Source organism: Oryx dammah, unplaced genomic scaffold (genome assembly GCF_014754425.2).
Source record: "Oryx dammah isolate SB20612 unplaced genomic scaffold, SCBI_Odam_1.1 HiC_scaffold_4, whole genome shotgun sequence".
Taxonomy (NCBI): domain Eukaryota; kingdom Metazoa; phylum Chordata; class Mammalia; order Artiodactyla; family Bovidae; genus Oryx; species Oryx dammah.
Window position 1 is genome coordinate 19,712,744 of NW_024070188.1, and position 27,483 is coordinate 19,740,226.

At 44.2% G+C, this 27,483-nt stretch overlaps 1 protein-coding gene across 3 annotated transcripts in view; it reads left to right on the plus strand.

Annotated features, from left to right (window-relative positions):
* MCM9 (minichromosome maintenance 9 homologous recombination repair factor) overlaps positions 1–13,999 on the plus strand; it is an 89,036-nt gene extending 75,037 nt beyond the window's left edge. For 2 of the 3 annotated variants that reach the window (XM_040238412.1, XM_040238411.1), the window contains exons 9-13: positions 4,724–4,926; positions 5,508–5,711; positions 7,006–7,088; positions 7,564–7,709; positions 12,303–13,999. In XM_040238412.1, the coding sequence (XP_040094346.1) occupies positions 4,724–4,926; positions 5,508–5,711; positions 7,006–7,088; positions 7,564–7,709; positions 12,303–13,770 (2,104 nt within the window). In that variant the 3' untranslated portion in view covers positions 13,771–13,999. Of the gene's footprint in view, positions 1–4,723; positions 4,927–5,507; positions 5,712–7,005; positions 7,089–7,563; positions 7,710–9,400; positions 9,598–12,302 lie in introns of those variants that run through there. The other variant, XM_040238413.1, reaches the window with a different exon arrangement.
* Positions 14,000–27,483: the final 13,484 nt, after the last annotated feature.

The window sequence follows — 27,483 nt, forward strand, 5'->3', positions numbered from 1 at the left end:
CTCTGCACCTTCAGACGGCAGTAGAGTGCCCACGATGGTGTCAAGTCAGTTGAGAGTGCTTTACATGGTGATGATCTTTAAGTCTGTAGAGTGCTAAACGAAATAATTATTTGAGAAAGACAATGCTTCATGTATTTTCCAGGTTCTTTTCAATCTTGGATAGCATCTCCTCAAGGGCAGGGTATCTGATTCTTAAATAATAGAAGATGCCCTCACTGTTGGCTGAGGACACATTTTAGGAAAAAATTTGACATTGCAATTATACATTTGCTGCTACTAAATTATACTCACATACCTGGGTAGAAGTGCAGTCTGAAGTTTAAAAACAAGATGACAGTTTATTGTTCTGCTCAGTAAGCATGTCTTGACCGCTCAGAAGCATTATGGTCTCTGATTGCTACTAATACCAGGAAAAGGAAAAGGAAAAGACAAGGCTTTTGTTCTCCAGATGCTCACAGCCTTGCAGCAAGACAGACGAGTAAACGTTTATTGTACACTGTGATTCTAGCAGCCATAGAAGAGCCATGGCACCAGTCCGCACTGAGCGCATACCTGTCCTCAGTCAGAATCTCAGAGGGGAGACCTAGCAATCTGTATTGTTAAAACCCACCTGCATTCTCACTGACTAGCCAGGCTTGGGAACCACATCTTCAGGGTAAGACTGCTCCACACCTGTCTTTTGTGACATTAATTAGCATAATGTCCTCAAGGTTCATCCATATTGTACTATGTGGCAAGATTTCCTTTGGAGTAAAGTGAAGTGAAAATCGCTCAGTTGTGTCCGACTCGCGATGCCATGGACTATATGGGATACCCCAGGGCCAGAGTACTGGAGCAGGCAGCCTTTCCCTTCTCCAGGGCGTCTTCCCAGCCCAAGGATTGAACCCAGGTCTCCCACATTGCAGGCAGATTCTTCTTTACCAGCTGAGCCCCAAGGGACGCCCTAGATTTCCTTTATTTTAGGCTAAATAATATTTCCTGTATGAGTGTGTGTGTTCTTCATCCATTTATTCACCATGGACACTTGTATTGCTTCCTCCTCTTGGCTAATATGAATAGCATGCTGTGAACATTGGAGGGTGTCCGTACCACTTTTATTCAACTTGATAAAAAGGCCATCTAAGCTGAAGGCTTCACCCTTCATCTGGGTCACATTTTACAGCTGAGAAAGTTGACTGGGCCTTTGTTATTCAGAGCCTGTTTCAGTCTTGCCCTTTACTCTCTGAGGTCTAGAGGCAGTTGTTTTCTCCAGCCCTTCAAAGCCGCAGATTTCTGAGTTGTCTGCTCTCTTTCATCACTCCTTGAAAACTGGTCACTTCTGTCCTGTGCTTATGTCTTCCCTGCAGTGTTTCGCCAGAGGGAGTGTTTCTTACTTTAGTCACAGTGTGATGTGAGTGAAAGGTGGGTGCTCTGCTCCGTGTAGTCCCTCGGGTGGCTTTCTGACTCCAGGGCCTTTTATCCTCACCTGTACAGCAGAGAGGGAGAAAAGCAAGGAATGTTGCCCAGGAAGGTTCTTAGGAGCCTGACCTGGAAGTAGATATGTTCTCTTCCCCACTCCACCGGCGGGACTTATTTTTACAGCTCTGTGCTGCTTTGCTGTGCTGTGCCTGGTCGTGACTTTTTGTGACCCCAGGGACTGTAGCCCACCAGGCTCCTCTGTCCACAGGGATTCTCCAGGCAAGAATACTGGAGTGGGTTGCCATGCCCTTCTCCAGGAGGTCTTCCCAACCCAGGGATTGAACCCAGGTCTCCCACATTACAGGCAGATTCTTTACCAGCTGAGCCACCAGGGAAGCCCTTGACTGTAAAGGAAGATGGGAAATTTAATCTTGCCCTGCCCCCAGGGAGGAAGGAGCACCACGTTTGCACACAGAGCAGCCACTGCCACTGGCCAGAGCTAAATTTGGAAGTGCCAGCCTGTAGGTAGTGATTAAAGCCGAGCAAAGATGGGGATCACCCATACAGATGTGATGAGACTGTTAAGACTGCCACAAAACAGGGGTGCTTTCTGGAGGGCCTGCCAGGGTAAAATTCACTTATGTAATTTATGTAGGAAAGTTTAAGCATGTGCATTAAACAATGGAAAAGCAGGTGTTTCAGAAACTGGAATGTTGTCACTCTTTGAGGTTAGTGCAGGAAAAAAATCTTTAGCATGATTATTTTATATCTGGTGAAGCCTGTGAGTATAAAATGACTCTGAATTTGAGAAATACTGAACTAAGTAAAGATTTTTGATTTATCCCTTATTCAGCACATGTTCATTGAGCAGTTAAATATGTGACAGGCAGCATGAGCACTATAACAGTAGTCATGGGCCCTCAAAGGGGATCAAATTAAGTAGGAAAAAAATAAGGCAAGGAAATGCATACCTAAAACCTCAGGCCCAATCTTTAAACCACAGGAAGTACTCAAAACATTTCAGCATCAGGGTAACAGTTTGGAGGTACAGGAGTGTGGGTTTTGAAGTGAAGCTGACCTGGGTCTGAATTGCAGTTCTGTTGATCTGCTCGTAACCTTAACCGTTGTTATTGCCATCTGGAACCATCTAGTTTCCTTATTTCCAAGTTGGTGATAATATCTACCTTTCAGGTCGTTGTGAAGATCAGGGGTAACATGTATACATAAAGCCTGGCACAGTACTTGGCATTACATATATGATAGTTATCTTTTTGTTATTAGGAGGGTAGAGCTCATCCTGGGTTGGTGAAATGACCCTTACTTACGCTCATTCATGAGTTCCTCGTTCAGTAGTATGTAGTGAGCTGCTGCTGTGCACGTGATACTTAGGATGAGGCTGTGTGAGTATCTTTGTTCTCTAAAGCCCCATTCCGGTGATAATGTGGGTCATGTTTGTATCACAGGTTTGCAGCCACCAGGCTTATGTACTGTCTTCCCCTCTTTCAAGTGACCAAGGCCCCTCTGTCCCTCCTGGCGCTGTCCCCACCTTCCTCTTTGCTGCTGGTCACGGCCTGGCTTACTGTCCCACACCATCTCCTCTTCCCCTGCCTACTCCTTTACCTTCATTGCTCAAATCTCCACAAGCTGCACCCCCAGGAAGACTGTTCCTTCACATATAAATCTTCCTTAGCTCTCTTCCCAAAGCTGCTGCTTTGCATGTTTTCCCAGTTACCTCAGAAATAACTCACCACCTTCCTTCTGTCTCTGCTTGTCCATTGTCCTTCTCTCTTTGCAGACACGAACGCAGACGTTGCACACGTCCTGTCTGGTGGGTGCCGTGTTGAGCCTCCCTGTCCTCCAGCAGTTCTGTTGTGAACTAGTCAAAGGCGGGGACCCGCTATGTACCTTTCTCAATTCTCAGTACAGCCCTTTGCCCACAGGAAATGACTTGTAAATAGCTTTTGATCAGAGAGAAGAAGAACAACCAATTTTATCTCTCAGAGAATCATTTTTAAGCAATTATTTCATAAACAGTTGTATTTGTTTGGTATTGTATTGAAGTATTGAAGCAATATTCCTTTTTTTCTGATAAGTGCAAACAGCCTCTTCGGTATTAGATTAAATATGTTTTTTGTGGGATTAGTTAGGAACCATTTATTACATTGGTTTTACAGCAAGCTAATTCTGAGTTCTGAACAGCTGCCTTTACAAAGTCATTTTGGTATATGAAAAAGACGTGGACTCTGTGTTCAGAATTTTCCCCTATCAGTGATTTTGTTAAAAGAGGATTTAGTTTTCAGTGAAAGTACCTTATTTGTTCTCTTCTGTGTCTGCTTGTGCCACTTACCACAAATACAGATTCTCAGACTTTTTCAGTCCTCGGGCATGAGGTCATTGCTGGAGCCAACTGGAAATAGATCAAGGATTAACACATGTAGCACACGTTTGCGGAAGTCCCAGGGCTATGCGCTGCAACTGGAAACCACCCTCAGTAGGGAGTGGACAACTTTTACAGAGAAGGAATTCTATACTTGTTACTGTCAGTGAACGCGCCGTATTATTTTGAGGACGTGGCCATCATAAACAAGTTTAAAAACAACATCTGAGTTACGTCATCTCCATATCTGCCCGCCACTGCCCTGCCAAGGACTTGTGCGCCTCCTCCTCGGCCACTGTCCTTGTCTCCCGAACGTGCCCCGCCTGTGGTCCTTCCCCATCTAACCAGCCCACCACGCCCGACCTTTTCAGCCTTCCTTCACTGTTGCTCCTCGAAAACACTGTGCTAATCAACCTTCAGTTTCCCTGATTTCTTCTTCTTCTATCCCTCCTCCCCTCCATCCCCTGCTCCTTCCTTCCCTTTCCCTTCGGCCTGTTTCTTTCACTTTTAGAAGAACCGGAACAAGGAAGTGAACACACAGAACAAGGCCATGTGTCACAAAAGGCCTTGCTCAGAAACCACTTCATGGTGTTTCTCTGAGCGTCTCTTCCATGTACATAGATGAATGCACGTCATCTTTAGTTCCCCTGGGAAGGTCATGCTTCTGGAACTTACCGTATTCTGCCGTGTCTCGCCGTGATAGCAGATGGATTGCACGCTCCTTAAGGGCAGTATCCATGTATGGTTTAACTTCATATACCTCTTAGAGGGGTCTGCTCAGAGTCAGGGCATAGGAAATGTGCGTTGAGCACTTACTTCTCTTCAAGATAGGCTCATATAAATATGTCCTTCATTTGAACTTGGTGTTTGTATCATTCCACGTTCTCTTTGACATGTTTGTCTCTAGATTTTTCAACAGTCAGTGAACTGTACCTTCTCTTTTGGTAGCCTCGTGTGCAAACTGAACACAAGGACCACCATCCTCGCAGCAACTAACCCCAAAGGCCAGTACGACCCCCATGAGTCTGTGTCAGTGAACATTGCCCTCAGCAGCCCACTCTTAAGTCGATTTGACCTGATCCTCGTTTTGCTTGATACCAAGAATGAAGACTGGGATCGTATCATTTCCTCTTTTATCTTAGAAAACAAAGGTATGTGGAAGCGATCAAATCATTCAAATTGACAGAGTAGACATAAATGAAATTTTCCTTGAGGAAAATCAAATAAACACCCTCCTAAGAGTCTATAGAGAGATGCTTAGACAGAAAGCAGTGAACCTAGTTAGCGAGCCTAGAACAATGCGCAGAAGGAAAAGGGTCTTCCTTTGCTTGCCATATGTCCTTTGTGGTGAAAAGGGGCAACTTTATGATATATAATGACCACGTGGTTCACGTCCTATACACAAAGAAAACTGCACTGAATTTATAAAGCAGAATCCTAAATGTGGAGCTTTTGTCAAAAATTAGGCTTACCAAGTACTATTTATTACTGTATATGGAAGAACAGAATTATTCTGAATAATTTAAATCCTTGTAGGAAGCTTACCTTTATTAAGCTTAGAGCCTAAGACTATTTATTATAGAGCTATATGCAGAGACAGGTCTAGATTTCAGTGGCCAGAAAACCAGAAGGTTATCCTTTTAAAAATGAGTACAGGAACTTTATCAAAACCCTCAATATGAGATATTTGCCTGTTCTTAGAAATTACTGATCCAATACTTTATATATACAGGTTACCCAAGCAAATCAGAGAAGCTCTGGAGCATGGAAAAGATGAAATCCTACTTCTGCCTCATTAGGAAACTACAACCCACACTGTCTAATGAGGGTAATCAAGTTCTGCTCCGGTACTACCAGATGCAAAGGCAGAGTGACTCCCGGAACGCTGCCCGGACCACCATCCGCCTGCTGGAGAGCTTGATACGACTAGCAGAAGGTTAATTTCACTCAACAAATACTTTTATTGGCTGCCCACTGTGAGCTGGGGCTTTCCTGGTGGCTCCAACTGCAAAGAATCCGCCTGCAGTGCAGGAAACCTGGGTTCGATTACTGGGTTGGGAAGTTCCCCTGGAGAAGGGAATGGCAACTCACTCCAGTATTCTTGCCTGGAGAATTCCTTGGACAGAGGAGCCTGGCAGGCTACAGTCCATGGAGTCGCAGAGTCTGACACGACCAAGAGACTAAACACACAGTGTGATCAAGGCTTGGGACTTGGCACCATGGATTCAGAGATGAGTAAGGATGATCTCCAAGATGCTTGCTCACAGTTGGTTAAAAAGTAAAAGCTTGAAGCTATGAAACCTACACGGATTATAGATGTTGAGTAGAATGTAGTGGCATTAAGGAAAAGGAATCTTTGTGACATCTCATAACTTCCTGTAACTTCAGACATCATTCATTTAGAAAGTCTTATTTGCTGTATGTTTTCCTTCTCGATGGCCTCTATTTGAATATGCCTTTGTTGGGAACTGTTTTCTGTATAGCATCCTGGGTTATTTCTCACCATTTGCCACTCACAGCCACCACTAACACAGTAATGCTGAATTAACAATGCCGTCCTCTGTCCCATCCCTAACATATGAGACTTGCTTGTATACTTGCAGCTAATACGCATCCCCAGACTTTTTTCCCTTAATACTGGCTTTTACATTTAGCACTTACTTAAATAATCCTAAAATTTTTTTTTCACATGAGTTAACTGTATGGTATGATGATATGATATATGCTTAACTAAAAAGTTCCATAAAACAAAACTGCTTCACTTTTTCAAGGGTTTATAATTAATATTAAGGCAAGAAATACCTAAGATTTAGGCTTGCAAGTTTGATATTTTTGAAAAGCTGACAGATAAAGAGATGTACCAGAGATGAGAAATGAATTTTAGTTTTGTTTAGATTATAATAGATTAGAGAGTAAGAATTAAAAGTTACTGAATATCAATTATATGCTTATATAGCCCCTTTCTTTGCTAGAGCCCAGAGTACTTTTTCATGTGAATACACAGAATTGTCACGGGCTGTGCAGAAGAATTAGGCCCCTTATTAGAGAAAGAACTTTAAAGCTACTTGAACTTAGACATCTGTGCTTGTTCTAGTAAAATGTATTTTTTATTAGAAGCACATTAATAACATACAGTTTTGGAGTAGGGGGCACCAAGGAGAGTATTACATTTGTCACCTCAGATATTCATAAAAATAAGTTCCTCATCATTTCAAATGCACCTTTTATAGCTCATGCTCGCCTGATGTTTCGTGATACAGTGACTCTGGAAGACGCTGTTACGGTGGTGTCGGTAATGGAGTCCTCCATGCAGGTAAGCATATCTTGTACCTAATATTTGAACCGCAATTGCAAGCATTGTTTAAAAAAGACAATTTATAACATATCTGGAGTTACAAAAATGGCCATATTTTAGACCTGTTCATTCCTGGAAATTTATCCAAAGGGAAACATTTAAAAGAAGTGAAAAAAATTGTCATGAAAACAGTCTGCATTGTTTTACCCACTGGTGTGAAGTAGTGAGTCTTAATCCTTCTTCTCCTCAACACACCTGAGAGATGCTCATGGTTCCACTCGAGACAGTGTGGCTTCCCAGAGCAATGCATGCCACTGGGAACTGGCGAAGAGGACTACTGAAATTTGAATCAGGCTCCCAGGTGACTCTGATAGCTGTGACGGGGGTACAGGGGTTGGTCTTAACCACCTGGGGTCAGTGGTCCCTAGTGTGGACTTCCTGTGTGCAGGCCTGGTGACTCTTCCTGGTATTTTCCATTTTCTCACCCTGTCAGGGAGGTGCGCTGCTAGGAGGTGTGAATGCACTCCACACTTCCTTTCCTGAAAACCCTCTGGAGCAGTACCAGAGGCAGTGTGAACTTGTTCTGGAAAAGCTGGAGCTGCCCAACCTCTTGAGTGAAGAACTGAGAAGACTTGAAAGGTGAGAAAAGAAAACCAAGAAAGGCACGTAACGGAACATGTTTGTTTGGCATTCAATGAAACGAAAGAAGTGTAAAGTAAGTGGAAAATCTGTGTAGGAGATTTCAGTTACTTGGTGCTACATAATCAACTCCATCAAAGCTCAGTGGCTTAAAAAAAAAAAAAACCCACCGTACCCTTTTAGTGCTCACTTTCTGGGAGTCAGAAGTCCGGGGGCGTTTAGAGGGGGTGTTTATTTCTGGTCCACATAGTACCGGCTGGGGTCACTCATACACCTGCATTTAGCTGGGAACTCAGCTGGGGTTGGAACTTCAAAGGATTTAGCTGGGAGCTCAGCTGGGATTGGAACTTTGAAGGATTTAGCTGGGAGCTCAGCTGGGGTTGGAACTTCGAAGGGAGCTCCTGTCACATATGTGGTGCCTTCGCTGGGGCGGCTTACTTGGCCAGGAGCTCTCTACTGTAGGTAGTAGGAATTCTGAGCTGGTAGCTTAGGACACAAGTAGCTGAGCAAAAGTGGAAGCCGCTGGCCTTTCATGAGCTGGGCCAGAGCGGACATGGCATCACTTCTGCCACATTTTACAGGTCAGAGCAAGTCACAGGGTCAGCCCACGTGCAAGGTGAGGGGACAGGGACACCACCTCTTGATGGGAGAGGTGGTGTAGACATATGGAAAGGAGGGGACTGATGGCAGCCTCCGTGCGGACCACCTTCCACAGCTGTGTTTCCTTGGCTGGCTGGTTTAGTGAGCCTTATGGAGAACATGGCCTGGTCCTTTACTGTGTATAGTCAACTGGGTCCTGATTATATGAGAAGGACCAAGGTATGCCCCCTACAGTTTACACCCAATACAATGCACAGTTTCCATCGAGAAACCTTGGTGGGTGGCTGTGTCCTGCTTACGACCACCGCTCTTTCCCTCTTCTGTTTCCTTGGCTCAGTATAAGAAGTAGTGCTGTCCAGAGGTGGCTGGGACTAATGTTGAGGAAGAGGACATTGGCTGCCAGGAGAGTGGTCTCTCTCACCCCAGGCCAGACCCTGACACAAAGTACTGTATAAGCTGGCTGTACCATGTGTCCTCACCAGGAGAGGACGTGTGCAAGGGTATCTGCCTAAAGACTGTTCATGCTTATTAATATTTTAATTCACTTCTTATTGTCTAAAGCTTTTCTCCAAGCATAATAAATATTTGATCATTAGTCTTTGTATGGCAGCTTCTCTAGTAGCTTAGACAGTAAAGAATTTGCCTACAATGCAGGAGACCTGGATTCAACCCCTGGGTCAGGAAGATCCCCCGGAGAAGGGAATGGCAACCCACTCCCCTATTGTTGCCTGGAGAATTCCACAGGCTGAGAACTAAGTGACTAAGAACACACACAGTCTTTGTATAACCCAGGTGGAAGAAAATCGCAGGTAGAGACTGAGGCACAAACTGCTTTCAGGCCAGCCTGTGCCAGAATGCAGGGAAGGTTCCGGAAGTGGAGATAAGAGTACAGTACTGGCTTCACCCGGAAAAGGCCCTTCTGGTCTGTTAGCAGCTGCTCTGCCCCTCCCTCAGCATCATGATTTCCTTCCCTACTACACTCCCAAATCTGTGACTCTTAAAAATTTCCAATTCAACAGCCAGGCTGAAAAAATTCCTCAGTAAGAATGATATTCTATGCTAAAGAGGTAAATCTGGTTTTCATCCTACAGGGGAGCAACGCAGGAATGACCGGAGACGTGTTTCAAAACCCCCTTTTCTAGTGGCTTGTTACTGTGGACATGTGGGAAGGAACCTGTCACATGCATCACCTCAAGAATTCTTGCCTGAACTTTTACGCTTGAAAGAAAGAGCCGCTCAGTCATGTCCGATTCTTTGCAACCCGCCAGGCTTCTCTATCCCTGGGATTCTCCAGGCAAGAATACTGGAGTAGGTTGCCATGCCCTCCTCCAGGGGATCTTCCCGAGCCAGGGATGGAACCCAGGTCTCCCGCATTGCAGGCAGATTCTTTATCACCTGAGCCCTGAGTGCTCCCTAAATACGTGAGCTTCTATTACAGAGCTCGACTTTGAGTCTGTGCCTGTGTCGAGGGAATGAAGGATGGCAAGTGTGTCCATCAGGCCTCTTCCTGCTGGTGCGAGTGGGTTAATTATTGACCTGAGCATGTGACCGGTGTTGATCTCAAAGCTGGGCGCGGGGGATTAGAGAGCGTGTGAGAGCCTGGCGGCTATGCAGGGAGAATTTGGGGAGCACGTTGGGATGATTAGCTGTTGAAGCAAAACCTTGAGAATTCTTTTCCTGGCATTTCTCTCCTATTTTGCTCACTCCCCTTCATCCAGCAGTGTTCTTGTTCTATTTATAAAACCTCAGTACAGCTTTCTGGGGAAAAGTGGGAGATGGTTTTGTCCTGCTGATACCCAGTAAACTTGCACTTTGTCTAAAATCAGCCTCTCTATCTTCCGGTCTCCTGGCCTTTTCATGATCCAGAGCGTAGTGTTAAGATCAGTACTCTTCCTTTAGTTCTTTTATGGTTTGAGGTAGCCGATCCTTTTCAGTCCTAGGCTTGGCTTTGCATTTGGAGAGGATTCTCCCATTTTGGGTGCCCCCAAACTGACACATGTCAGATTCAGGAAAGGAAGGACTGTGAGTCTCAGAGCAATGTTGTATGATAGGACAAGGGCAATTGGATTTATCAGATTCAAGATGACCCTCCTGGAGGGAAGGAAGGAAAACACAGAAAGAAAACAAAGAAAGAGTAAGTGATGATCTGAAAGGTAGGATTCTGCCTTAGAAAAAAAATTTTTCCCCTTCTGATATTTCTTTGTAATGCAAGAATTCCTGAGCTGATCCTCACAGCAACAAAACTAGGTGGCCCGCAAAGAGGGGCGTCTCCTGTGCCTCCTGCATTGCAGGCAGACTCTTTACTGCTAAGCCACAGCGGAGCCCCGCTACTAGTGACAGCCAGCCTCCAACGGCAGCGGTCTTACCCGTCTCAAAACAGAGTGTGAAGATGTCTTTTAGGTGGTATAGTAAAGTATGGAGTTTAAATAGCAATACCCTTAAAATTCCCATAAATTATTCAAGTTTTGGAGTGTTAACAATTATGAGTATCCCTGACCTCAATTTGATACTGAAAGTATACTAGATAGTAGTAATTTTGAAAGCTATTTGGGTTTCTTTTTCTTTTTGTCTTTTTTGATCTGACTGTGATTACAGTGAATTCAGATTTTCTGTATTGTCGTTCCCAAGTCTATTATGAGTGACTGTAGCCCAAATTTTAAAAATAAATTTTTAGTGTTTTTTTCCTGGCTGTAAGCAATTATACATTCTTTTTTTCTTTTTTAATGTTTATTTTTTATTTATTTATTTGGCTGTGCCAGGTGTTAGTTGCGGCATATAGGATTTTTAGTTGCTTGTGACGTATTAGATCTAGTTCCGTGACCAAGGATTGAACCCAGCTCTCCTGCTTTGTGAGCACAGAGTCTTAGCCACTGGACCACCAGGGAAGTTCCAATACACATTCTTTATAAAGTATTTTGAAAGTAACAATAATGAGTTAATACGGGAAAAAAATCACACATAATCTTATTTCCCAGAGAGAGCTATCATTAATGAAATACATTTAAATTTAAATCCATTTAATTTTGATATCTTCTCTTCCTTTTTCTATGATAACCCATGATTTTTAGAAAAATTTACTTATCAGCTTTTTGGTATAGTTTTTTTCAGATTTAGTGCATGGAAGCAGAGTCATATTGCTCCTTATACTGAAAAGGCATTTCTAGGTTGTTAGGAAGGGGTTTCTAAGGGACCTCTCTTTGAAAAGCTCCTGTAATTCCTGTTAGAAATTGGTCCTCTGGCACTATTTCAGTTTCTAATATGCCCAAGGTTTAAGACGGATGTCACAAGGTGAACTCCATCATTCTCGGCAGGTCAGTAGGTTTCAATTCTGTATCAGTCTGATGGAGAGCGGCTGCCCAGAACAGATGCTGAAACGTGCTGGGCTTGGCAGGAAAGAGGTCATGGCTCCCTGGGGGAGGCCTGCCACAAGGGTGACTGCTGGCAGGGGCAGGGGGTGCCAAGCACAGAGGAGTCCTAGTCTCTTTACTCTTGAGGAAGGTCATTTTTCAGATGCACTAAAATTCAGTACCTCATTTAATTAAAGAGGTTTGAGGAGGTCGTAATCTCTAGTCTCTCCCTTTGGCTCAGCTCTGCAGACTGGCTGCGAAATAGCTCGAGCCACTTCTCTTGGTCAGTAGTCAGCTACTGTGCACGTAGCCACCAGGCTGTTTGTAGGTGAACATTTAACACAGGAGAAAAGACTGACCTTCCAACAATCTGATGAATGAAACAGACTTTCAGAGAGACCTGAAAATATAGACAAACCTGCTCTTTCATTTTCTTTATTTTACTACAGTTTTAGGTTAAATTAGTATGATTATCAGAGTACTTGTATTCTATCCTGGTGGAAAAGGATAATTTCCTCCTGCTGCTCTAAGAGATGGTATGTGGTATTAGCCTGGAATTATGTTGGACTTAAACCCTTAGATGGCATCTCAGAGAATAAAGAAAGGAAAAGATTAAAGCAATACATGTTTTCCTTATATGCTGCAGGTTACAGAATTGGAGTGTGGATCAATCCCAGCCACAGGCCGTGCAAGCAGAGACAATTCCAGGGTCCCTGGGAGGTGATGCCCGGAAAGAATCAAACTTCAGGACATCAACGCAGCAGGAAGTAAACTGTAGCACTCATCAGTTCTCTGTTGGAGGCAGTTTCGGGGGAAGCCCACTTCTCGGTCCCCCATCCCATCTGGTGCCTAAGAGACCAACAAGTGGAAAGCATTCAGAAGAGCACAGAAACAGCCAGGATGACAGTTTGGACTGGTTTGATTCCGTGGCAACTCATCCGACTGAACCTAAAAACACTCCTCCTGTGTCTCCTAGTCCCAAAACAAGTAGGGGGGCAGTGGCTTTGATTATCTGCAACAACAGATCTCAGGGTAAGGAGGATAGGGAGGCAGGCCAAAGGAGCAAATTGGAGACTGAACCACTTCCAGCAGCAGGAGAGACAGAAGCTCCATTGAGGCCAGACGACCGTGAGGGTGAAAGGGCAAGAGAGGCCACCACGGTTTCTGAAGCGGCCACATCTGCTGATGAACCTGACTCAGTGCTGACTCATCACGTCCCCAGGAAACTGCACAAGCTGCACAGGGCGAGGGCCCAGGAGTTGTGCAGGAATCCCACCAGGCCGCCCTCGCAACCCACAAGCCCTTCTCATCCTCAGCCCACTCCTATCCAGAGCCCAGAGAGAGCACTGGAAACTCCCAAAAGAAAGAGACAGAGGTCACACGCTCGAGCGCGAGAGCCCCACCATGAATGTGTTGAGAGTCTGGGTGCCCCTGTGGCCAAACTGGCAAAATTCACTTTCAAACAGAAGTCAAAACTGACCCATTCCCCTGAAGACCATGGCCCTGTGTCTCCTGGCACCAGTAAACCAGTAATTCAGGGTCCTGAAACTCCCCAGCGTGGCGCAAAAGGAGGAGCAGCTCTGCCTGGGAAGGGCCCAGAAAAACTAGCTTCCCCCTCCAGAATTAGAAGCTCGGCTCAGCTGCAGGATGAGACAAGGGGGGTGTCACGGCAGCCACCCTACAAAGACAGACCAGGAGAGAAGAGGGAACGTGCCCCTGCAAAAGGAACTGTCCAGCCTGAGTTAGAGCTTGGTAACGATACGGGGCGTTTCCGTCTTGCTAGTGAAAGAGTCAGAAAGGAAGAGGTTTCATGCAGTAATAAAAGCAGCAAGGTTCATGCTTGCACGTTAGCCAAATTGGCAAACTTCTCCTTTACTTCCCCCTCTGAATCCAAATCAGAATCCCCTCCTCCTCCTCAAAGTAAGAACCCGGGCGAGGGCGGCTCCAGCTGTGGGGCCACAGCTACAGCGCTTGGCAAGAAGAGGAAAACTTTTCAGCTGGACACATCCACCGAGAAACTAAGTCTTTCCAAAACATCTCTCTTCACTTTACCAGAACTAGATGACGAACCGTTGGATTTTGATTGGGATGAGGAGCTGAGAAAAAAGCCGTAATCATGAAAAGCTCTTTGGTCGCGTTTCACCCTCCCCCACCAAAGCCAGCCCCTCCAGGATATCAGCGTGGCATTTACAGATGTGGACACCATTCTGAATCCCACCCCCAACCCCCGCCATCAGGTTTTGTAAATTCAGGTTTATCCTCATGACGTGAAAAGCTATACAATCATTGTAGGTCACTGTGATACCTGCTCATGAATTGCATTAATTAGCAACTGTGCCTTGATTTTGCAAACATTGTACTTGTATTCCTAAAATGTTTCGGTTTGTTTTGTTTGGGTTTGATATATATTTAAGGGGGTAGGTTTTCCTGAGACCCCTTCTTTCATTCCCTCAGGAACAAATGCCACGAAGGTAACAAGCTAACAAGTCAGATGAACTTTTTCTGTTTTTTTTGTTTGTTTGTTTTTCACCCAAGATGTGCTGAGTATGGTAAAGATTATTATGATTTGCGAGAACCATGTGATTTTTCTGAATTTTTTTTATGTTTATTCTCATGTGTCATATTAAATATTATTAAAGCTTTTGTTTCTCCAAGAGGCCTTCTCACAATTCCATGGTAGACTTAAAATCTGGCAGCTGGTCAAAGAAAGGCTTTCTTGGGATGTTGACCTGAGTTTTCCTTTCTCTCTTGAGCCAACAATTTATGCTTCAGATTCTTTATGTCTTGGGGACTTACCTGCAACACAATTTAAATCCTGCGGTTGGAAGAAGAGGGTGTATGGTAATCTCAGTCATATATCATGGCACCCATCCAAGTGGTTAATATGGAAACGTGATTCCTACTAAATTATGATTCATTTGTCTTTAAACCCAAACAATGACTGTTTGGTAGGAACAGACAACTCAAGCTTTGTCTTTCTTAAATGCTTTTAGAATAACTCCTTCCCTTAGATTCTAGCAAGGATTCCATAATTACAAACTTTCTGTCCTGGAGTTTCAATTTGGAAAATGATAATAGATTCTTTCATTGTCTGAGGAACTTTCGGCATGAGGAATACTGAAAGCTATATGTACTTAGTTTAATGATCACTTCATTGAATTCACACAGAAAAAAATTTAAGAATCTCAATTTTTCTTGAGCATTTAAATATTAATTCCAAAATAGACTAATTAAATTTTCTGAAAGATTTTAAACAATGACTACAGATTTAGTATGGGTGAGTCTTTTGAGATCATCAGACAACTTAAGCAGCTGATAAGACATACCTAAGCAGTGATCATAAAAGTTGTTATTGCACATTCACTTAAACCTATCCTAAAACATCAAGACTATTGTTTAGGTAATTTCTTATTTCTGTACTTTTACTGACTTCCTGTAGAAGGCAATGGCAACCCACTCCAATACTCTTGCCTGGAAAATCCCATGGATGGAGGAGCCTGGTAGGCTGCAGTCCATGGGGTCGCTAAGCGTTGGACACGACTGAGCGGTTTCACTTTCACTTTTCACTTTCATGCATTAGAGAAGGAAATGGCAACCCACTCCAGTGTTCTTGCCTGGAGAATCCCAGGGACGGGGGAGCCTCGTAGGCTGCTGTCTATGTGGTTGGACAGAGTTGGACATGACTGAAGTGACTTAGCAGCAGCAGCAACTGACTTCCTAGTGTAGTATGATTCTTAATGTGATATCTTCCTCATCTCTCTCTATTAGTACTTCTGTGGGCTTTAGCATTCTTACTAGAACTAAAGGAAAAAGAAAGGATCTGGGTTGTTAGGCAGTTGATTCTTAGCCAGGACAAGAATTATCTGTACTCACCATATGTCCTCTTATTTGTGCTAATAAATCCACCCTACTTCTTTTCAGTACCTTCCTCTGCCTGGATCATTTGCTCAAGTTAGAAGTCCCATTGTTTATTCTTCAGTGCTTATACAGAAAGTAGTAACTATATATGTAAATATTACAAACAGATACAATTATTAAAAAATAAACTACTCAATGTGAAGGCTCCCCTACTTATTAAAAAATCAGCTTCTGTCACAGCTGACTTTTGTGTTATGACCTTCACAACTTGGTCAATGGGAAGTCCCTGTATGTTGACACTGAGGTCCTTTGAGGACTCTGACTTTCCTAAAAGCATCTATGCTATTTGAAAAGAACAGCATGTTCCAGACCCATTTTAGTTCTTTTCCTACCTCAGCTCATAGAATCCGCTGCCCCAAGGCACTATTCCTTAGAGACCAGTGATATTAAATGCCGAACCCAGGGCTTCAGGGTTGCAGGAGGAAGTCAGTACAACCACTGCTCTGAGGTCCTTTAGTTTCAGAGCTGAAAATGTTTAGCGTCCCGAGGCCGTGTTTTATCCTGCTGTGTCCTACTTCTTTTATACTGTGTGATTTCACGACAACTATGGTATTTTTTCTTATATGGTGTTTAATGTGTGTACCAAGGAAAAACATAGGTGTCTCTGGGGAAATATGTACAGTCTCAAAAATCATATTTGTAGTCAATAAAGGAAATAAAGGAAAGTGTAAAAATAACCTTTATTTCTGATCAGGCCATATTTTTTTTCAGGCCAGTGGACTCTTTAGAAAAATTTTTAATAATATAATAATACATTATAAAATATAAATAATATAATTATATTATAATATGAAATTATTTAAACATAATAAAAGCTGTACTTAATTTTCTTTATCAGAGGACTAACCCAGAATCTTAATTCTATTATAACTATATAAAAGGAATGAGTTTTCTGATACATTAAAGATTCACTTTTCAGTGTATATGTGGTATTATAAGATTTATAATAGGGACTTCATCATTATAATTTTTAGCATTTCTTAGAAATACAAAACAAGCATATTATTCTGGTATCTCTAACTCTTCAGCTTTATTCAACCAAACTACACTTTTTTGAAGGTATAGCAAAACTTTAATAAGAGAGATGTACTCTTGGTTGTCAAATGTTAATTCCGACAAACCTACATATTCTTTGGGGCTTCCCAGGTGGCTCAGCGGTAAAGAACCTGCCCGCAGTGCAGGAAATGCAAGAGACACCAGCTCATTCCCTGGATTAGGAAGACCTGGAGAAACACATGGCAACCCACTCCGGTATTTCTTGCCTGGGAAATCCCATGGACAGAGGAGCCTGGCGTCTACAGTCCGTAGGGTCACAGAGTCGGACACGACTGAAGCGATTGAACCACACACACGTCTTTTTGTGTTTACTGTATTTGATTTATCTGCCTTCTAGTGCCTGCTGGTGGAATTGCTGGAAGACCAATTCTAGAGAAAAATCTTAGGTCAGCCACAAGGAAGATCCCTAGAGCTCACTTTTAGCCAGTCCACAGCATTCGGGTGTTGAGAACCTGCTGACCCCAGAGGTCTAAGTCTGTAGGGACTACCTGGGACCAAGCTGACCTGTCAGATGCAGCCTATCAGACACCCTAGTTTCAAATCTAACAAACTCCAAATGTGGAAGGCAAGGCCAGTGCGTACTCCTCAGTGTTGAGAATTATGTTTTCCGTGTCTGCTTTCCATATTGTTAACATTCAAGAAGGGTGAAAGATGACTATTGGCTCACATTGGTGCTGTGTCTCTGGTAAAGATCTCACTGTCTAGGTCCCATCTTGCAAGTGGTGAAGACCCTCCCCCCACCAGGTGTACTGGGGAGCGTTACCCCCACTCATTGCCTTCACTGTGCTCAGGGAATACACAGGAAGCTGTGATAACTATCCCCCATGACACATTCTTCTCTTGTTCTTACATCAGTTCCACTGTCTTTCTTCCCTCTTAAAGGCTTAAAAATGCATCTAAAAGTAATGTTTGTAAAAGTGAACTCGACAGAAAAACTCAAGTATTAATAAATAGTTCATGTGTTTATGTAAACACCCAGATGCACGATATTGACCAAGAAGAGAAATAGGATATACACACTCGGCCTGATCTCACTAAGGAGTAGGGTGTAAGCCATTTACCTTGTGAATGTGAATGCTTTTGGGACCACTCTTTTTAATGTTTTGCTCTTACCTGATGGTGCTAATCATAAAGAACCCACCTGCCGATGCAGGAGACATAAGAGATGCAGGTTCGATCCCTGGGTCGGAAAGATCCCCTGGAGGAGGGCATGGCAACCTACTCCGATATTCTCGCCTGGAGAATCCCATGGACAGAGGAGCCTGAGGGTCTGTGGTCCATTGGATTCCAAAGAATTGTACACAACTGAGCTACTGAACAACAACAAGTTCATGTTTGGTTGGCACCTTAAGTCAACTGAATTGAACCACAAGAAAGCAAGTATTTGCATCAGGCACACTTCTGTGTGGGGACAAACTTGTTTTAAGACTTCCATAATAAACCTGTGTTGAAAGGCTGCTTAATATTTCAGATCTAACTTTTCAGTGCCTGCTGATACATCAAGGAGACTGGTTGCATAGCAAAATTAGGAATCTGGTGAATTGGGTTCTTGGACTGAATGGTCACTAAGCAGCAGGTACCTCGGTTTGGCATAGCTGAGTCTCTTCCCCTCCCTGAAATCCTTTGTCACTTGGCCTCCAGGATTTTCCTTACTAACCTCTTCCGGTCTCTTCAGTTTTCTGCTCCTTACCTAGTTTCTCCTTCTCACTCAGACTTTTAATGCTCAAGGGACCCAGGGCTCTTTTCTATCTGCACCCCACCCCTTGTTATCCTCATTGAATCTTAGGGCTCCCCAAGCCTATCAATTAGCCAATGCTTCCTTCCCTGAACTGCAGACTCCTGTATCCAACTTCCTGGTCAGTGTTATCTCCACCTCAACATAGTTCAAATAACACTCCTGATCTTGTCCCCATCATATTTGGTCAGTTCCCAGATTTATCCATCTTGGTAAATTAGAGACTCCATCCTTCCAGTTGCTTAGGCCAAAAACTTGAGTCATCCTTGACGATTTGCTTTCTCTTGTACCTCACGCCCCATCTTAGCAAATCCTATGCGATCTGTTAAAAATACGTATCAGAATCTCTACACTTCTCACCACATCTGCTGTCACACCAGCCCAAGTCACTTTCTCTGCTGCTCTGCCTCCCTACAGGCTATTCTCAGCACAGCAACCAGAGGGAACCTGTCCGATACTATTACTTCTTACCTCAAACCCTCCAGCAGCTCCTGTTTCCCCCCGGATAAAAGCCAAACTCTTTATAATACAATAATGGTCTCTAAGGCCCCGCACACATAGCCACATGCTACCTTTTTGACATCCAAACACTGACCTTGCTGGTTCCTACAATTTTCCAGACCTGAAACTGCCCTGGGGCTTTTTCACTTGCTCCTCTATCTGTAGAGTGCTTTTTCTCTGAAGGAACTCACTCCAACTTCGTTCAGGATTCTGCTCAAATGCTACTTCAGTGAAGCCTACCTGTTCACATTGCAAAAACATTCTTCCCCTTACTTAATTTTTCCACAGCATTTTTATCCTCTAACACACCGTAACATTTACTGATTTCGTTTACTGTCTGTCACAGGTACTAACCTCGGGGAAGGAAATCAAGAGTGGAGAATAGAGGAGAAAGACAGTGAGTATCATTTGTTACCTCCAGACCAGCTGTTGGGCAGGTGGGGAATGGGGGGCATCTGTGGCTTGTACCAGAGCTGGCACAACAGCTACCCTAAGGTTGATGGACTTGGGGTACTCTGCTGACATCTTCCCGGACCTCATTTTTTGTAGAGGCCAGACTGATGAATGAGATGGAAATTAACAGGGGTCACCGCTCTGCTTCCTTTAGGTCTTCAGGGTTGTCACTAGTTTCTGCTATTGCCTTGGGATGGTTGTAATTTGCAGTCTGGCTTAGAGGGGGAGTAGAGGTGCAGCGCCTCGCACTTACCCTACCCCACTTTTTGAAAAATTATTTTTTATGTTTGACCGTGCTGAGTCTTTGTTGCCGCGTGCAGGCTTTTCTCTAGTGCAGTGAGCGGGGGCTACCCTCTCGATGCGGTGGCTTCTCCTGTTGCAGAGCACTGCCTCTAGGCACCGGGCTTCAATACCTGTGGTTTTCGGGCTCTGGAGGCTCAGTAGTTGTGGCACACAGGCTTAGTTGCTCTGTGGCATGTGAGATCTTCCCCGATCAGGGATCAAACCCGTGGCCCCTGCATTGCAAGAGGGATTCTTCACCACTATACCTCCGGGGAAGCCCCCTTCCCCACTTTTTATTCACAGGCCAAGGAACCAACATGGATATGTGGATATTCTGGCAACTTCCAAGTATTATCTATTTCAATTATTCCAGGGCCAAAAGGGAAACGGCAAACCCTGATGCCGAGTGGAGAGTGTAAAGGTCAGCAGGCTGCTCTCCCCTGTTTTTTATGTCTTTGAGACGGATGATTATCCCGAGAGGAGCTCTAAGGTTGATGTTAGCACATGGAGGGACCGCCTTCCAGGTGTGGCCCAGATGGCAGTGTGTTTGCACGTGATGCTGAAAGAGGATGTAGTCAACACTGCCAGGAGCCCTGGGCTTTCCCCACATGGCCCATAGCTCCCTCCAAGTCTCTTGGCTCGGAGGAGAAGCAGCCTTTTGTGTCTGGTCAACAGTAACTGAGAAACACTGGGAAAGGAAGAGAGAGAGAGATGGGGGAATACAGACAAATGGCCATCCTTCCCTCAGATGTCTTAAATGTCTCATTCAACAAATATTTATTGAGCATCAACTATGTGCCAGGAACTCTTCTAGGAACTGAGGGTACATCAGTAAGTAAAACAAACAGAAACCCCTGCCTTCATGCAGCTTACATTCTAATGAGGGTAGACCCAATCATTAACCCTGTTTATAGATGGACACGATCAGAGGGACTGTGTTAATTTTTCAGGGTCGCACAGCCAACAGATGGCTTCTGGAGGAGGAACTGTTTGATTTCAAAATCTGTGCCCCATCAACTGTATCATGACTGCTCCCAAAAGAAATGTGACTGTGTCAGGGCAAGGCCAAAGTCATAAGGGTCTAGTTCATTTCTCATTTAGTCATCACGTGCTTTCCAAAAAAAGAGTGTGGGCAGCCCTCTTCTATGGGCGGTGATCCAGGGCTGCGGTGCTGGGCTGAGGGCAGGTCCCTTTCCTCAACCGGCAGACCTGGGCAACTGCTCCATATCCAAGGCAGGGGACACCATGCTTCAGCCCCAGTTTAGCACCTGAGCCAGTGCAGGAACACTGCAGGCAGCTGCACAGCCAGGGGGCCATCACTTGCTGGGCTCTGGGCCGCGTAGAACGCACCGAGAAGGCTGCCATGAAGGACAGTTAGGTGCAGCCTGGCCAAAGGTCCCTTTTTGTTTTCCCTTAAATCCAGTCGCCCAACCCTAGATAACCATCCACAAGGGGTAACTGTTTGTCTGTTTCCTGTGCTTATTTGCTTTGAACAAAGGTGACTCTGACAAGCCCTGTGTGTTAGTCACTTCAGCCATGTCTGACTCTGTGCAACCTGTAGCCTGCAGGGCTCCTCTGTCCTTGGAATTCTCAAGGCAAGAATACTGGAGTGGGTTGCCATTCCCTTCCCCAGGGGATCTTTCTGATCCAGGAATCGAACCCAGGTTTCCTGCACTGCAGGCAGTTTCTTTAGCTCCCATTTCTTTAGCTTCCCTCTTAGCTCTCAGCTAAGAAGGAAGCCCCTGACAAGGGCTGCTGCTGCTGCTAAGTCGCTTCAGTCGTGTCCAACTCTGTGCGACCCCAGGGACGGCAGCTCACTAGGCTCCCCCGCCCCTGGGATTCTCCGGGCAAGAACAGTGGAGTGGGTTGTCATTTCCTTCTCCAATGCATGAAAATAAAAAGTGAAAGTGAAATCGCTCAGTCGTGTCAGACTCCCAGCGACCCCATGGACTGCAGCCCACCAGGCTCCTCCGTCCATGGGATTTTCCAGGCAAGAGTACTGGAGTGGGGTGCCATAGTCCCTTGGAAAGTCGGTTCTCTCCGCTGCTCACACCACTAGGGGGCATGAAGGATCTCTGACAGAGGAACTAAAAAGGCTGGAATGCTAAACTCAGCTGCAGAAGCCGGAGAACTGCCTGCATTTAACTCTCATGATGAAAACGTTTCTTCCAAAATCAGCCTTCTCGGGCACTTCCAGCCAACACACAGCCCAGCTGAAAGGTGGGCCAGAGTGGTCGGGGGCGCCTCAGGGAGCACCCCATTCAATCATTATGGAACAGGCTCCATCTTCTGAAAATGTGAACCTGAAGAGGTGCAGCAGGCCTTTGAAACCCTCTGAGCCATGAGGTCAGAGTTCATGTTATAGAAGTATATACTCTGAAAGAATATACGTTTGATAATGTTTCCTTTGGGAGATGGGGACAAGCAGGAAGATTCTAATCCAAGAGGTTCTCAGATTTTTGTTAATCAGAAGCTTTAAAAAGAAATGCCTAGAATCTCCCAAGCAATCGTCTGCATTATTTTTTTAATTGTTAAGGTGTAATTGACATATAGCATCCTGGTAAGTTTAAGGTGTACGGCATATTGCCTTGATACATTTATGTAGTGTGTGATTACCACCATTATGCTGGCCACATAATTATCATTTTATTTTTGTGGTGAGAACAATTAAAATCTAATCTGTTAGCAACTGTCAAGTATATAAAACTACATTTTTATTGGAGTATCGATTTACAGTGTTGCGTTAGTTTCAAGTGTGCAGCAAAGTGAAGCAAACATCTGCTTTTTTTCAAGATCCTTTTCCCAGATAGGTCATTACAGAGTACTGAGTAGAGTTCCCTGTGCTATACAGTAGGTCCTTATTAGTTATCTATTTTATATACAATAGTACGTATATGTCAATTCCAGTCTCCCAATTTATCCCTCCCTCAACTTATCCCCCGTAACCATAAGTCTGTTTTCTACATCTGTAACTCTGTTCTATAGATAAGTTCCTTTATACCCTGTTTTTAGATCTCACATATAAGTGATATCATATGATATTTGTCTTTCTTTGTCTTACTTCACTCAGTGTGACAATCCCTAGGTCCATCCCTGGTGCTGCAGATAGCGCTATTTCATTCATTTTTATGGCTGAGTGATATTCCATTGTATAGATCATAATACAGTATTATTGATTGTAGTCACCATGCTGTGCCTTCTCCAGAACTTGTTCATTTTCTGTCTGTAAGTCTGTAGCTTTCTCCAATCTCTCCCCATTTCCTGCACTCCTCAGCCCCTGTAACCACCTTTCTACTCTTTGTTTTTATGAGTTCAGCTTTTTTTAGATTCCACATGTAAGTGAGATCATTACAATGTTTGTCTTTCTCGGTCTGGCTTATGTCACTTAGCCTAAGGCCCTTGAGTTTCATCCATGTTAAACAGAAACAGCAGGACGTCTTCTCTCTTGGATGAACAATATTCCATTGTATATGTGTACGTCTTCTCTATTCTTCCATTGATAAATGTTAGTCATTTCCCTATCTTAGTCACTGTGAATAATGCTGTTTTGAACATGGTGGTACAGGTCCTGTTTTTATTTCCTTTGGATATATACCCAAAAATGGAATTGCTGGGTCATACAGTACTTCTATTTTTAGTGTTTTGAGGAACCTCCATACTGTTCTCCGTTGTGACAGCACCAGTTTACATTCCCACCAATGGTGCACAACAGTTGGTTCCTTTTTTTCCCAATCCCTATTAACACTTGTTAATCTCGTGTTTTAATTTATGATAGCCATTCGAATAGATGTGAAGTGATAGCTCATTGCAGTTTTGATTTGCATTTTCCTAATGAGCAGTGATATTGAGCACCTGTTCACATACCTACTTGGCCATCTGTGTGTCTTCTTTGGAGAAATGTTTGTTCAGCTTCTCCATTTTTAAATCAGATTGTTTGGTTTTTTTCTATTGAGTTGTATGAATTCTTTATATATTTTGGATATTAATCCCTTATCAGGAATATGATTTACAAATATTTTTACCCATTTGGTAGGTGGCCTTTTCATTTTGTTGATGGTTTCTTTTGCTGTGTGGAAGCTCATTAGTTTGATGTGGTCCTGCTTGTTTATTTTTGCTTTTGTTGCTATTGCTTTTGGTGTCAAATCCAAAAATAATCATTGCAGAGGCCTAAGTCAAGAAGCTTGCTCAGTCACTCAGTCATGTCCAACTCTTTGTGACTCCACAGACTGTAGCCCATCAGTCTTCTCTGTCCATGGAATTCGGCAGGCAAAAATACTGGAATGGGTTGCCATTTCCTCTTCCAGGGGATCTTCCCCACCCAGGGATCAAACCTGCATCTCTTGAGTCTCCTGCATTAGCAGGTATATTCTTTACCACTGAGCCACCTGGGAAGCCGAAGCCCAATCTTTTCCTGTAGGAGTTTTACCATAGGTATGGGTTTACCACTCAGGGTATTAGGAGTGCTTGCAGGCCAGTTGGGGATCTTCTGGTAAGGTAGCTCATAAGCAGGCTTCCTGCTAGAGTCTAGAACATTGTAGGAATCGTGCCCCTTTAATGCCCTCTGATATTCTTATCTGCCTCTTTCCCAGTCTTCCCCCCTCCACCCCCGATCATGGACCTCTTGCTTCAGGACTCTGGGTGCTGCTCTGGAGAGACTGTTTCTTTAGCAGCGTCCAGCACAGCTGGGATAGCCGTGCTCACTCACCACTCTCCTGGTCCCCCTGTGGAGGGATTCCTGGCCTCTTCCATCTCCAAGCTGGGTTGCAAGCAAGGAGTGATTTAAAAAAAAATAATAATAATCATCTCCATTCACGACTGTGGGGATCAAGATGTTTTTCACATCTTTATAGTACATTTATCCAGCATTCGTTTCCCTTATGAGGAAAATGTACAAGCAGTCTTTAAGCATTTTAAGGAAAAGGCTTGAAATAATTGTAGCAAACATTTCTAAAGGGCTTATGTATAAAGCATCTATTTACTCTTCATAGAAAGCCTCCTGAGGTAGGCATCATTATTAGCCCATTTTATAGACAGAGGTACTAAAGGCCAGAGAATTTCAGTGACTTGCCCAAAGTCACACAGGGGTAAGTGGAAAAGCTGAAATCTGAACCCAGATGGTCTGGCTCTGGAATCAGTGTCCTTAGCCATACACTCAATGCCTCTCCCCACAATGTCACCACGTCCTCACAGTCAGGGACTGAATTTCGTCCCCTCAAATTTTATATGTCGAAGTCCTAACCCTGAGTACCTCGGAATGTGACTGTATTTGGAAAAAGGGCCTTATAAGAGGTGATTATGCTAAGACGAGTCCATTAGGGTGGGCTGTAATCCAGTCTGACGGGTGTCCTCCTAAGAAGGGGGCAATCTGACACCAACACGGAGGTCACATGGTGTGAAGACACAGGGAGGCAATGGGCATCAAAAAGCTGAGGGGAGAGCCCTTAGAAGAAACCAATCCTACCAGCACTTCAATCTCAAATTTCTAGTCTCCAGAATTTCAAGAAAATGCATTTCTGTGGTTTCAGCCACCCAGTCGGTGGCACTTCCTTACAGCAGCCCTGATAAAATAACACTCTCATGCTGCTGCTGCTGCTAAGTCGCTTCAGTCGTGTCCGACTCTGTGTGACCCCATAGACGGCAGCCCACCAGGCTCCCCCGTCCCCGGGATTCTCCAGGCAAGAACACTGGAGTGGGTTGCCATTTCCTTCTCCAATGCATGAAAAGGAAAAGTGAAAGTGAAGTCGCTCAGTCGTGTCCGACTCTTCACGACCCCAAGGACTGCAGGCCACCAGGCTCCTCCATCCATGGGATTCTCCAGGCAAGGGTACTGGAGTGGGGCGCCACTGCCTTCTCCGAGTACCCTCATAGACCATGAGTAAGAAGACGCTCGGGCTTCCCTGGTGGCTCAGTGGTAAAGAATCCGCCTGCCAGTGCAGGAGACGTGAATTCGAGCCCTGATCCGGGAAGACACGCCACAGAGCAAGCGAGCCCGTGCATCCCAACTATCGAGCCTGTGCTCTGGGGCTCTGGAGCCTCAACCGCTGAAGCCCGCACGCCCTGGAGCTCATGCTTCCAGCTAGAGGAGCCACCACACTGAGAAGCTCGCACACCGAGGCAAGGAGTGGACCCCGCTCTCCACAGCTACAGAAAAGCCGGTGAGCAGCAACAAAGACCCATCCCAGCCAAAAATAAATAAATAATTAAAAAAAAAAAAAGAAGCGAGAGAAAGGGGAGGCAAAATAGAAATCTTCTAAGGGAATTCCCCTCCTCCTTTAAAATAAAAAAATATATGCGTTTCATTAGATAACAAAAGCTTTATTTGGATCATGTTTTAAAGTAATTAATTTTATTAAGTTAATAAATGGGCGTTCTCCTAATGGGAGTAAAATAAAGCAGCCACAGTCTCCATTCATATTAGGTAGTGTCATAGACAGGAAAGGGCAGCTTAATTAAGGCCAAAGCATGCTTGCTAATTGGCTGTCATCCCCTCCAGTGAGCCTACCGAGGGGAGCCATAAACAATTAGAGAGCACGGATTTATTGATGGACCATGAGGTAAGCGGGGTGTTAAGTGCACAGCGTTTCCTTAGAGGGCGGCAGTACTTCATTAATAATGAATTCCATCTTTCCTCATGTCTTCTGAGTTTCCTACTAATACTGGAATTATTGGTGTGAAACATGAGGGCTTCCAGCAATTATAGGCAATCGAGAGATTCTTAGAAAGTGTAATAGTACATTCCAGGGGAAAACCCATTTCCAGCATGCTTACTTTTTCTCTACTGAATTTCAACCTGCGTGTATTTAGTACTGACTACCTGTGAGCTGGTGCCGGCGGCTCTGGTGGTTTCACATGTCCAGGATTCTGGAAAATGTATAGCCGGAGGCTCTTCGAAGGTCTGTTTTCTGGGAAAAAAATTAGGGAGCATCCTAGTCGTAGGTCCAAATTGTTTTAAGATTGAAAAACTCTGTTTGTAGATTTGAAAATTTTTCAAACTTTGACCAAGTTGTCACATTTTCCATTGCTACTTCATGTAAGTAAGTGAAAGCCGCTCAGTAGTGTCCGACTCTTTGCGACCCCATGGAATTCTCCAGGCCAGAATACTGGAGTGGGTAGCCTTTCCCTTCTCCAGGGGATCTTCCCAACCCATGGACTGAACGCAGGTCTCCCACACTGCAGGCAGATTCTTTGCCAGCTGAGCCATTCATGCTTTACAGAGCCACGTTTTTCTTGTTTTGAAAAGTTTAAAATCAAGTAGTTTAATGAAATGTTTCATTTTTAAGTATTGCCTCATTTCTCTATGAACCTGAGAGTCTAGAGTCTCCTTTTACTGACTTTTTCTTTCTAGCCTTGAACATTGAGAGGCATCAATATTTTCTGTAGATGAATGTAGGGGTGACCTGATGAACATTTCTGGGAAACTCATCTGGATTGAGGAATTATTCAAGCAAAAAAATTTTTTTTCTCAAGGGCACTGAAATTTCAAAGTTCAACTGAAGTGCCTGCCTGAAAAACTACTGGATTCAGGAAGAAGAAAGAATTTTATAATTCCTAGAAACAATACAATACAGTGGTTGACGTTCAGTCTCACTTTGAAAAAAAAATGAATGGGAAAAAAAGGAAAGTGTGGGGAAAGCAGGCAAAAACAGAGGAGACATGGAAATAGACAAATAGTTTAAAAGAAGTGATGTAGGGACAAAAGCAGACAAAGCTGTGCCCAGGCCCGAGACACAGGCAGAGATACACATATTAGGGTTAATACATAGAGTCATAGACTTCCCTGGTGACTCAGACAGTAAAGAATCTGCCTACAGTGCTGGAGACCTAGGTTCAGTCCCTGGGTCGGGAAGAGCCCCTGGAGAAGGAAATGGCTACCCACTCCAGT